At 48.0% G+C, this 13,202-nt stretch overlaps 1 protein-coding gene across 6 annotated transcripts in view; it reads left to right on the top strand.

Annotated features, from left to right (window-relative positions):
* Positions 1-1,462: 1,462 nt before the first annotated feature.
* Positions 1,463-13,202, top strand: part of Agfg2 (ArfGAP with FG repeats 2) — a 34,738-nt gene continuing 22,998 nt past the window's right edge. For all 6 annotated transcript variants that reach the window (XM_076923333.1, XM_076923332.1, XM_076923337.1 and 3 more), the window contains exon 1: positions 1,463-1,846. In XM_076923333.1, the coding sequence (XP_076779448.1) occupies positions 1,626-1,846 (221 nt within the window). In that variant the 5' untranslated portion in view covers positions 1,463-1,625. The remainder of the gene's footprint in view (positions 1,847-13,202) is intronic.

Raw genomic sequence — 13,202 nt, 5'->3', positions numbered from 1 at the left:
TGGCCATCAAGCCCCAGGGTATCCTCCTGTCTCTGCCTCCCCAGCTCTAGGATTCCTGGTGCACACTGGCTTTGACATGGGTCCTGGGGATCAAACTCAGGTCCTCAAGTTTGCATGTCAAGCACTTCACTGATAGACCATCTCCCCAGCACTGGGCATTCCAGTCTCCATGGACATGTAACAACTAAGCAGCCTCATCTAGTCCGTGGGCTCCTGTGTACTGACTAGTAAACCCGTCTCTCTCATCAGCCCACAGCCCACTGACATGTCTGAAACCAAACTCCCAATTTACGGTTGTCGGCATCCCTAAACCTGCTCACTTTCAGCCTTTCCTTTTTTCAGGCAGCGACTGAGGATGACTTTGAACTACAGATACTCCTACCGCCACTCCCCAAATGCTGGGATTACTGGCCTGAGCAATATGCAGTGTATCTGAGTTGTATGCAGTGCTGGGGGAATCGAACCTCAAGCTTAGTGCATGCAAGGCACTCTACCGGCTGAGATGCATCCCTGGCCACAGGTCGGAGTTTATAAAATCAAAAGACTCAGATTCAAATTCTGACTGAGCCACAAACCAGTTCTATGATCCACTTCAACATGTTTTCTTGAATATTTACATACATTTATTTGTGTGCTTGTGGGTGCACTGTGTGTGTGTGTGTGTGTACACTCATAGAAATCAGAAGACAGCTTATAGGAGTCAGTTTTCTTACAGGAGTGGGATCCAGGGAACCAGCTAGGGTTGGGAAGGTTGGTGGCAAACGCCCTTCATCCCTAAAGCAATTTTTCTGCATCCCATCTCAGGTCTTTAACTTGACTCTAGAGTGAGGTCTCTTCCTAAGACTTGGATAAATAAAATATCCTTTTGTTGTTGTTGTTGTTGTTGTTTTGAGACAGGATTTCTCTGTGTAGCCCTGGCTGTCCTAGTACTCACTCTGTAGACCAGGCTGGCCTCGAACTCAAAAATCTACCTGCCTCTGCCTCCCAAGTGCTGGGATTAAAGGCATGCGCCACCACTGCCCGGCTTATAAAATGTCTTTTATAAAGCATTCTCCTTCTCTAGCTTTCCCTTTCTTCTCCAGTCCCTCCTAGGGCAATTTCTTTCTGATTTTCTTGTCTCCTGGTTCAGCCTGAAACAAGTCTTTGAAATTTGGCGGGAATTAGCATCAAGCTGGAGGATGAGCAATACGCACGCGCCGAACACCTCCTTTCTCTCGCACGCTAATTTTGCAACCTTAATAACCAATCAGAGTCAGCATAGGAGTCCGGTGGCGAGAGGGGGCGGGGACAAGGAGGAGGGCACGCACTGTACTTGCACGGTGGGGGTCTTTGTGAACCAATGGAACAGGCAGGAGGCCGGGTGGCAGTGGGGCGTGGCTCTGAAGGCTCCAGCAACCGGAGGCCGTCCCGAATCGACCCAATCAGAGCGAGGAGGTGGGGGGAGACTAGCCAATCAGCGTGCAGAGCAAGACGAGGAAGGGGGCGGCGGAGTCTCTCGCGGTCGTGGTCGGGGCTGCAGGAGCTGGTGTCAGGGTTGCCGGGCGTGCGAAGGCGGCGGAGGCGGGAAAGGCAGCTAGCGGTTAAAGGGGAGCGACTGCTGACTTGCAGAGGAACCTGGAGGAGAGATGGTGATGGCGGCTAAAAAGGGCCCGGGCCCGGGTGGCGGGGCCGGAGGGAGCAAAGCGGAGGCTGAAGCGGCTTCGGAGGTGTGGTGCCGCCGAGTGCGGGAGCTGGGCGGCTGCAGCCAGGCCGGGAACCGCCACTGTTTCGAGTGCGCCCAGCGCGGGGTCACGTATGTGGACATCACCGTGGGCAGCTTCGTCTGCACCACCTGCTCCGGCCTCCTGTGAGTGGATCCGAGGGGGGAAACTGGGTTTGGTTGGGGTGAGGCGAGTCTGCAGGAGCTCGGGGCGATCTGGGAGGTCAGAGGGGTAACCCCAGCATTGGACGTGGCGGTAGAAGGTCGCCTGCTGCAGAGGTGTGTCGTTGGGGAAAAGGGAAAAAGCGCAGGGGGACAGAAGACGACCCTGGAGTCGCGCTGCGGAGGGAAGGAAGGGTGGGGGCTGTAGAAGGACATGAGGAGAGAGGATTGGAGAAATTCCCTGAGGGAGGCGAAGGCGAATTGCAGGTGGGGAGAGAGAAAAGTGTGGAGAATTGAAAGGAACTGGGGTGGGGTGGGGGAGGGACTTAAAGGGCCAGAAATTGACATAGACCTTTAAAGGGAACTTTAGCTGGGGTTGCATTGTATCCCAGTTCGTAGAGTGCTTGCCTAGCGCCCTGACTTTCCATCCACAGCAACTGCATAAAACCTGAGTCGTGTGGTACCCGCTTGTAATCCCAACACTGAGGGACAGGTGGATCAGGAGTTCAAGGCCAACCTGTGCTACTTGAGACCCTCTCCGCTCCACCAGAAGGAGGGGAGCAGGAGGGGAGAGGAGGGAGAAGGGAAAGAAATAGGGAAGTCGAGCCTAAGACAGAAGTACCGTGTTCTGGCTTGTGTGCTCCAGCCCACGATGTAGAAGGGAAAGGAAAATGCTCCTCGCGTTAGCCCAGGCTGACAGCCTAGAGGAGCAGGTAGGAAGCCAGGGATCAGGTGCAGATTCTAATCTTTCAGGCTCCCGGAACGCTAGCTAGAGGGTAGACGACTTACGAAATGTACTAAGGGCAGAGAGCCAAAGGGTTATCCTGGCGGACAGCTTAACTTTCCCGAAGAGATGAGGATCAGAATGGGATATTCTTTTCTTTTCCCCCGTTGCGTCCCCCGCCCCCGTTAAAGTTACATTTGATTCCTTTATGTTGTACTGTAGGGGCATGTAAGTTTCATGGCTTCTGTGGATGTCAGAGGATAACTTGTACGAATCAGCAATTTCCTTCCACTACGTGGGTTCTGGGGATCAAACTCAGGTCAACAGGCATGGCTGTAAGCTCCCATACTTGCTGAGCCAGCCAGCTCACCATTCCACTTTTTTTCTTTCTTTCTTTTCTTTTCTTTTCTTTTTTTTTTTTTTTAAGTCTTGAGACTAGTGGTCTCATACAGTCCAGGCTGACTTTTAATTCTTGATGTAGCTAGGAACTCAAAATCCTCCTGCCTCCACCTCTGTAATGTCTGGGATTACAGGCATGCTTGGGGTCACTCCTAAGTATACTGAGTCTTATCTGTTAAACTGTAAATTTGGGGGGCAGAGGCTTGGTTATAAAATCCACAATGCTACCTTCAGTCCAGACCCTATTTATTCATGTCCTAGTCACTTCTGAGTAACACTCCAGATTTCTGGTTATTTAGTAAGCTCCCTCTTCTTAGGAATTATTTGACTAACATCGGATACAAGATCTTTGGTTTTCTTAGGGACTCATTCTGCCTGGTTTTCTAGTATTTTAGTACACTGCTATTTTATTTTTTTTAAATAGGGAACGCTCTCCTGTTCTTATATGCATACCAGCCTGAAAAAAACAAGGAGTATTGTTCTTATGTGACAGATGGGAGCTCAAAAGCAAGAAGAGGTTTAGTAATTTACCCGGTGCCATATGGAGGATTCTGTTTCCAGCGTTTGTCATTTAGTATGAGTTATGATTGTGGGGAGATCAGAAATGAGGATCCCAGTGTCCTAGGAGACCGTTAGGAACTATGTCTCTTCTACATTGTCACCCTCTCTTTAAAATTTCTACGGTTTTGATGCTGTTGTTTGAGACAGGGTGTCGTGTAGTCCAAGCTAGCCTTGACTGCGTAGCTAAGGATGGCCTTAAACTTCGGTTCCTTTTGCTTCCACCTCCTGAGTGCTGGGATTACAGGTGTGCACCACTAGCCTGGTGTGTGGGGTGCCGGGGTCCAACCCAGGCTCTTATGAACGCTAGGGGTGCACTTGGACTGAGCTGTAGCCCAGCCCCGCCATGTTCTCAGGCTCCCTTCTATATTGTGAGATTGGAAGTGACTTTGGTCAGAGTAAAAACCATTGTGGCTGAACCATGTCCATGATCTCAACCCTGGGAGACTGAGGCAGGACAGTGGTGAGTTCGAGGCTGACCTGGACTATTTGGCTAAACCATATACACACCCATGCACACACAGAAGACAGTGTATGAGCCACTTGTCATGAAAGCATGGAGACCTGAGATCAGATTCACAGAACCCAGGTAAAGGTCAGGAGAACCAGGTGGTTTGCTTGTGATCCTAGCACTTGAGAGGCTCTGACTCAGAAGGGAGACCCGGCCTCAATAAAGAGTAAGGTGGCAGGCAGTTGAGGAAGGCACCCAGTGTCAACCCCTGGCCTCAGCGTGCACAGACACTCACACACATGTGAACACATATACACATGGATATCTCGTATATTGTGGCATATAACAGAAAAGAAAACATAAATCTTGAAATGTGAAAAGGGAAATTTGTATTGTTTTTCTGATCCTTAGGTTTGAACTCAGGACTTTGCACATGATGGGCAAGTACTCTACTAGTGAGCCACTCGTCCCCCACCCCCAGTCAGGAAAATCAAATTATAGCATCGGGATAGAAGTGAAGAGAGGCCTTAATGATCTCTCAGAGCTAGGTCCTAGTGGGGGAAACTCAGGAAAGCTTTTCATGTGTTCTAATGGCTAGTAGTGATGGCAGGAAAGACAACGGACTCAGGGAGGGCTCGGGCTGGAGAGATGACTGAGCAGTTAAAAAGTACTTCTTGCTTTGGCTGAGGACCCAGGTTCGGTTCCCAGCACTCACAAGGCAGCTCACAACTGACTGTAACTCCTGTTCAAAGAGATGGTCATCTTCTGGCCTGCAAAAACACTAGGCATACATGTGGTACACAGACAGACATACGGATGAAACACTCATACATGTAATCTCAAAATAAATAAATTCAAACAAAGCAGTAACAATAAAACCAGATCCCAGTGGGTGATAATACAAAACAACCAAACAAAATGCAACCTTTTTAAAGGTCAACTTCAGCTACTTAGTGAGTTCGAGGTCAGCCTGTGATATAGGAGACTGTGTCTTTAAAAACAGAGATAGGGTGAGGGATATGGACCAGTTGGTAAAAGTACCTGCTGCCAAGCCTGACGACCTGAGTTCACTTCCCACCAGGGAGAAGGGAAGAAGAGTTGATTTGCCAAGTTGTTTCTTGGCCTCTACATACAGGCTGCAGCACAGGTGTAGACACACAGACAATAAATAAATGTAATATAGAAAATTGGTGGGGGGGGTCAAGGTCTCACTATACAGCCTGGGCTGTCCTAGAACTGGCTATGTAGACCAGGATGGCCTCAAACTTAGTAACCTTGCTACCTCTGCCTCCCAAGTGCTGGAATAGAAGGCGTGTTGTACAATGCTGAGCTTTAAAAAAAAAAAGTTTTTTTTTTTTTAAAGGTTTTGATAAGATAAAACTCTGCATAAGCAGGAAGTGCTGACATTGTTACCATTTTCTAGAGTTGGTTTCAAGTATCCCCTGATAACCTTCATCTTCTATAATGAATATTCCACAACAGAAGGGAGGACAAGGGATCTAGGCCATATTAAAAGCCTGATTTCCTCTGCCGGGAAAGTTAACTGCTTCCGTATCAGTGTGCGATTTGTGGGATCTTAGACCTCTCCCTGGAGGTCACTGTCACAGCTGTTGGTCTCACTAATGAAGAGACACACACCAGGGCTAGGGAGATGACCCTGTGGTTAAGGGTACTCGCTGGATTCCCTGGACCCACTTAGTAGAAAGAGAGACTCCTTTGAGTCCTCTGATCTTCATGGGAGCACTGCACGTGCATGCACACACACACATACATGCACACACCTATGTGCTTCCATGCATGAGTGCTCACACACGCACACACATGCTCACACACACACACATACATGCACACACCTATGTGCTTCCATGCACGAGCGCTCACACACGCACACACATGCTCACACACACATACATACGTGCACGCACATATGTGCTTCCATGCACGAGCGCTCACACACGTGCACACATACATACATGCACCCGTGTGCATGTGCAAACACACACACATAAACAAATGACCAAAGGCTAGAGGATGACTCAGTATTTGGTAGTTTGTGCAGAGAACCAACCAGGATTCAGTTCTCAACACCCACATTGTAGCTCACAAGTACCTGTAACTACAGTTCTAGGAGATGCCCTCTTCTGGCTTCTGAGGACCCCAGGCATACATGTGACACACATGCATACACTCAAGCTCATAAAAACACAAATTAAAAAATGATTTTTTAAAAAAATTTTCAAACAAAATTAATGTGTGTGTGTGTGTGTGTGTGTGTTTTAATAGTTAACTCATGTGACTTAGGTAAACCCTGGATGGAGATTCTTAGGGCCTAGTGGGGACATGATAGGAGAGACCCCATCAAGTCCTTCAAGAGACTCCCAAGAGTGCCAGCTTTGCTGGGGGTGTATGTACCTCAGCCTGGATGGGCCTCGGAGGATTGTCTATTCCCTTGGGGCTAAGTAAGAGAACTCAACCCGCAATGGGACGTCTGGATGGCTCAGTGGGTAAAGGGACTTGCTGCCAAGGCCAACAACCTGAGTTCAAAACCCAGGACCCACTTGGTGGAAGGAAAAAGCCAATTCCAAAAGATTGTCCCTAAGCCGGGCGGTGGTGGCGCACGCCTTTAATCCCAGCACTTGGGAGGCAGAGGCAGGCGGATTTCTGAGTTCGAGGCCAGCCTGGTCTACCGAGTGAGTTCTAGGACAGCCAGGGCTACACAGAGAAACCCTGTCTCGAAACAAACAAACAAAGATTGTCCCTGACCCCCATACTCCTGCGGTGGCTTGAGCAGACATTCACACAGAGTACATGATAAATACATGATTAGACTGAATTTTCTGAAGGTCCATCGAGTGGACAATGGAGATAGAGCAGTACCAGCCCACTAGCTTACTGCAGTGGAGCCTCTCTGTGGCTAAGTAGTCTCATCAAGTGCAGCAGAGCCCGGCGTGCTGTTGCACGGCGGTGTGAGCACGTACTCAGGACGGATGTAAAGCAGAGAGACCTGGAGAGACTGCTCAGCTGCTGAACCCACTTCCCTGTCTTAGTCTGTTTTCTCTTGCTGTGGTAAAACACCACGACCCAAAGTGACTTGTGGAGGAAAGGGTTTATTTGATTTACATGTCCCAGTCACAGCCCCTCATGAAGGGGAGTGGAGCCAGGAATGGAAGCAGAGGTGGTGGGGGAGTACTGCTTACTGGCTTGCACCCTGGGATGCACCACTCACGGTGGGCTGGGTCTTCCCACATCAGTCATTAATCAAAAAATGCTCCCACAGAGGATTATCTACAGGCCAGTCTGATGGAAGTAATTCCTCAATTGACGCTATCTCTTCTTAGAAGACTGTCAAGTACACTCACAAAGCAGGAGGACCTGAGTTCAAATCCTTGGGGTCTATTGGGGTGTGGTGGTGCACACCTTTCAGTCCCAGAGCTGAGGCAACTGAGGCAGCTGGATCTCTATAAATTCCAGGCCAGCCTGGTTTGCATAGGGAGTACTAGGCCAGGCAGGGCTACGGATGGCTCCATGTGTATCTTTATCCCCAGTGATATGGGGGAAGGAGGGGAGGGGGCAGGACCAGAGGAGTGCAGGGGGGAGGGGGAGGTGGGCGGCTTCAGTGAGACCATGTCTCAAGGGAAGAAGATGGACATTGATACAGCAGCATACACAGCACCCGCCTCCGGCCTCCTAGGATGCCTTCATGGGCGTGTGTCCACATACACTGTACACAGCACAAATTAAATTTTAAAATGTAGTTTTTGTTAAAGTGAAGAGCTCTGGGTTTTGTTTTTTGTTTTTTGTTTTTTGTTTTTGTTTTTTTTTTTTTTTTTTTTTTTTTTTTTTTTTTTTTTTTTGGTTGCCTTTTTTTCCAGGCTGTAGAAACTCACTCTGTAGACCAGGCTGGCCTCAAACTCAGAGATCTACCTGCCTCTGCTTCCCAAGTGCTGGGATTAAAAGTGTGTTCCACGTCTACCCAGCTAAGAAGAGCATGTATTAATTTTTATTTTACTATGTGTATAGGTGTCTCTCCTCCATGTCTGTGTGTGTAGTACGCATATTCAGGGTCCCTAGAAGCCAGAGACAGGCCTCAGGTCCCGTGGAGCTGGACTTACAGAAGGTTGTGAGCCCCTGTAAGTGCTGGAAATCAAACCTGGGTCCTCTGAAAGAACAGCCTGTGCTCTTAACTGCCAAGCCATCTGCTCTTTTTCTTTTCCTTTGAGACATAGTTTCATGTAGCCCAGGCTGGCCTCAGACTAGCTACCTATGTAGCCAAAGATGGCCTTGAATTTCTTTTTTCTTTCTTTCTTTTCTTTCTTTCTTTCTTTTTTTTTTTTGTTTTTGTTTTTTTGTTTGTTTGTTTGTTTTGTTTTTTGAAACAGGATTTCTCTGTGTAGTCCTGGCTGTCCTAGAACTCACTCTGTAGACAAGGCTGGCCTCTAGCTCAGAAATCCGCCTGCCTCTGCCTCCCAAGTGCTGGGATTAAAGGCATGCGCCACCACTGCCCAGCATTGAATTTCTAGTATTTCTTGAATTTCTAATCCTCCTGCCTCTCTCAGGTGCTGGGATTACAGACACACAGTACACTACTGTCCCCAGTTTTCGAGGATTGAATTTAAGGCTTCTTGCACGCCAGGAGCAACTCTACCAACTAAGCTCTGTGCCCAACCGACTGAAGGGGATTTTCCAATACCACCGTTAGCATGATAGTCTGAGAAAGGAAACAGCAGGATACACTCTACCTTAAAGGCCGTTCATCTGTTAACTGTGTTATAAACATGGCTGCCTTTTAGAGAGGAGTCTTCTGGGGGCAGTGTGCAGAACTGCCAGGGTTCCCAGTTGGCCTGGCTGGCTGATGCAATAGAACCGTCTGTTCCAGTGGAAGTTGAATTTCCTAAGTTCTGGAGGGGAAAAAAAATCACATTTTATTTATTTATTTTTATACATATTTAGTGTGCGTGAATGTATGTATGTATGTGTGTATATGTGTGTGTATATGTATATATGTGTGTGTGTGTATGTATGTGTGTGTGTATGTATGTGTGCATTCATACATGCATATGCCATGGTGCTCATGTGGAGGTCAGAGGACAACTTGATGGAAGTCATTCTCTCGCTGCACCACATGGGTCCCTGAGTTCATACTTAATGACAGTATGTCATTCTTTACCCTCTGAGCCAGCTCATTGGCCAGAATCCTACATTTCATCATTAGCACGCAGGCATCCTAAACTTTCTCCCCTAAATGTATGAGCTTAGCTTATATTCCCCCCCCCGTCTCTGTCTCTTTGTCTCTGTCTGTCTGTCTCTCTCTCTCTTTCTCTTTTTTCAAGATTTCTCTGTGTAGCTTTGGAATTTGCTCTGTAGTCCAGGCTGGCCTCGAACTTACAGAGCTCCACCTGCCTCTGCCTCCTGAGTGCAGGGATGCACAGTTTCTTATCTAACGAGGTCTGTTCTCAGCTGTAGCAGTAACCTGGTGCGTCCGGGTGAGGGCCTGAGGTCAGCTGCTAGTTCATGCCGTTTCTAACTCTGCATGTGTTTGTGTGGGGGCTGCCACAAATGTAGTTGACAAATATGATCTAGTTTTGATCACTTTTTTTTTTCCCTTGGATACCTAACTTCTTTCTTTCTCTGGAAGTGTTAGGTTGCCTCACACAGATGAGGCAAGGGCTTCACAGTGACCTACAGCCCCGCCCCCGAACACCTGATTTCTTTAACCGGGTTTAGGTGCTTCGGACGTCCTCCAACACACACATAGAACTTTTAATGTTTTTAATTACCTGTATTTATTTATTTGTGAGTGCAGATGTGTACGAGGCTCAGAGAACGGCTTGTAGGTGTTGTTGGAGGATCCAACTCAGGTCATCAGGCTTGGCAGCAAGTAATTTTACCTTCACCTACCAAACCATCTCACAAGCCCTTGAATTGTTTTTGAGACAGGGTTTCATGTAGCCCAGGCTGGCCTCCAACTCTCTATGTATCGTATGCATGTAATTCTAATTCTCCTACAGAATGACATACCGGCCTTTTGATGCTTAAGGTGGGGTAAAAATTGTTACTGAGAAGCCTCCATTGAGCTGGTGTGGCCTTGCACATGAAACCAGAACTCCTGAGGCTTAGGCAGGGGACAGAGTTCAAGGGCAGCCTCTAAATATCTATGCCTTTTCTTAGTGGTTTGTGTTTTTGTTTGTGTGTATGTGTGTGCACACAAACATGTGGAGACCAAGGGATAACCTGGTGTGTCAGGTGCCACCCACCTTGTGTCTCCGCCTCCCTGGTGTTGAAAGTACAGCAGCATGCCACCACATCCAGCTTTCTTCATGTGTATTCGGGGTTTCGAACTTGGGTCCTTGTGCTTGCTCAGCAAGCACTGTACAAACAGAGCCTTTTCCCTGACTCCTTTATGTTCTTTCTTAGTCAAGCTTTCTTACAAGCCCCTGTGGGATAAACCACGGTGTGGAAGGAGAAATGGTACATGTTTTTTTGTTGTTGTTGCTTTCACCAGAGCAAGCCATTCTTCTGCGCCCTGGCTGTCAGGTCCCTGTGTGATGTTTCCGATCTCAGTGATGGGCACCTTTTGCTCCTGGGTAGCTTTACGGTGACCATGGCAGTCAGACTTAACGTGGGGTAGTTCTCCAGACTGGTGTCTGCAGAGATGTGCGCTGGCAGCTGTTCCTTTGACACTAACCCCCACATTACATGTGCCTCAGTTTCCCTGCCTGACTCACTAGAAGTGGTTCTTGGCGCAGCCCCCTCTCTCGGCGGACTGAAGGAAGATGTAACTGTCTGTCTGTCCCATAATTCAGTACTTTTCCGTCTATTTGAATTGGAAAGTACACATGTCCCTTGCCCTGTCCATTTCCCTTTGTTCCCTCCTCTCCTTCCTCGTCTCTCATGAGCACCTTCACTGGGCAGAGGTAGATGGCACAAATTCATTTTCTTATTGATTTAGCCTTCCGCGTGTGGGTGTGGGGGGTATGGCTGATGTTGTTCCTCAGGGAGTCTCCACCTGATGTTTTTTTTTGTTTTGTTTTGTTTTGTTTTGAGACGACATCTCTCTGTGTAGCCCTGGCTGTCCTGGAACTAGCTCTGTAGACCAGGCTGGCCTCCAACTCAGAGATCTGCCTGCCTCTGCCTCCTGAAGGCTGGCGTTAAAGGCATTTACACCATCATGCTTGGTGCCCTGGCTTTTGTTCTGGGCATCAAACTCAGGTCCTCATGCTTATTGAGGGAATCAATCCCTTTGCCATCCCCAAAGTCCCTGATTTATTTATTCGTTTTATATTAGAGGTCCATGAACAACTTGAAAAGCCTCTAAGAAACTAATTTGAAAGAGACAGAGAGAGAGAGAGAGAGAGAGAGAGAGAGAGAGAGAGAGAGAGAGAGCTGGAGAGATGGCTCAATGGTTAAGAGCACTGGCTACTCTTCCAGAGGTCCTGAGTTCAATTCCCAGCAACCACATGGTGGCTCACGACCATCTGTAATGGGATCCAATGCCCTCTTCTGGTGTGTGTCTGAAGACAGTGACAGTGTATTCACATACATAAAATAAACAAATAAATAAATAAATAAGGGATGAAGAAGATGGAAAGAACCCAGGCATGATGGCATAGCTCTGTAACTCTAACAATGAGACTGGATGACTTGCAAACTCAAGGCTAGCTTGGGCTATCTAGAGCCAATCTCAAAAAACAAATGAAAGGCTAGAAAGATGACTCATGAGGTCCTAACACCAAGCCTGAGGACCTGAGTTTAATCACTAGTCTCCACGGAGGAAGGAGACTCCCTAAAGTTGTCCTCTGACCTCCACAAGCACTCTGTGGCACCACCACCACTCCCTCAGACACACAGATATCCAGGGAGTCTGTGAGGTGGGCCAGTGTGCACAGGTGCTTGCTAGCTAACTAATTGATAAATAAATAGATGTAATTTTTAAAAGCAGAATAAAAGAAAAAGAAGGAGCTGGGGATGGTGGCACACCCCTGTGATCCTGGCACTTAGGAGGTGGGAAAAAGAAACGGGTGACAAACAGAAGCAAGGAGGGGAAATGTGTAAAGGCCTGAGGGTGGCGCAGAGAGGAAGCCAGCAGGGCTGTCAGGTGCGTGCCCAGCTCTGCACAACGGGAGTGTTGTTTATCTTCACAGTTGAGCAAGGAGTGAAGTGGATTGAGGCAGAATTCATGTCAGAGTTTTGGAAATTAGTGAAGTTGACCGTGGAGACAGGTGACTTCCTCGGGACTGTTGAGACCCCTAGCAGGGACTTCTCCATATGAGTCAAAGAAGTCAGCTCAGTGTCTAACGGTGCCTGCCCCCAAGCCTGAAAGAGAAGTGATTCCTGTCTGGTGTCCTCTGGCCTCCACACGTATGTTATGGCACATGCTACCCAAATTGATGAAAAAGGCTTATTTATTTGTTTGTCTTTTGGAAAAGAGCTATGGGTTTGGCTATCCCCTGGTCACAAGGAGCAGAGTGGAGCTCCTAGCAAGAAAGAAACCCAAATCCAGGTTGTATGAATCCGAACACAAGCATTCAGAGGAGAGGACTTCCCAAGTTTGAATTTGGGACTGATGAGAGAGGAGTTAGTTAGCTGCTGGGTGGAACTGGTTTTTTTCCACTGTTGACCTGACAGAACCTTCTTATCTCAGCCTCTCAGCGGGTTTGATGCTTCCATGAATCGAGATAGAAGCAGAAATATAGGCCAGCTTGACAGTGGCGAGGTGTGGTAGGGTAGGGACACTTGCATGTTTAATAAAATCAAAGGGGAGGGGAGAGGGGCAGCGAGAGGCCTGCAAGACTGGTTGTCTGTACACACAAGAAGTTGCCTTTGCAGAGGACTTTGGAGTATTTCGGATGCTATTTGGATCCTGTTTGTTTGTTTGTTTTGTTTTGTTTTTTGTTTTAGGAAGGAAGGAAGGAAGGAAGGAAGGAGGGAGGGAAGGAAGGAAGGAAGGAAGGAGGCACTAGGGATGAAGCTCGGTTGATAGGATGTTGCTAGCATGCAGGAAGCCCAGAGGCTGGTCATGAGGATCTCATAAATTGGGCATGGACAACCAAGGGTACACAGGTATACTCCCAGCATTGGGGAGGTGGAGGCAGAAGAGTCCAGCACCATCCTCTGCTATAGAGCAAGCTCAGGGTCCAGCTTAGGCTACATGTTTCAGAAAGAAGTAGGAAGGGAGAGGAATGAATGTAGGTAATCACACTGTCTTAAGG

Source organism: Arvicanthis niloticus, chromosome 24 (genome assembly GCF_011762505.2).
Source record: "Arvicanthis niloticus isolate mArvNil1 chromosome 24, mArvNil1.pat.X, whole genome shotgun sequence".
NCBI lineage: Eukaryota > Metazoa > Chordata > Mammalia > Rodentia > Muridae > Arvicanthis > Arvicanthis niloticus.
The sequence above is the reverse complement of the archived record's forward strand: the minus strand, read 5'-3'. Positions and strand labels throughout refer to the sequence as shown.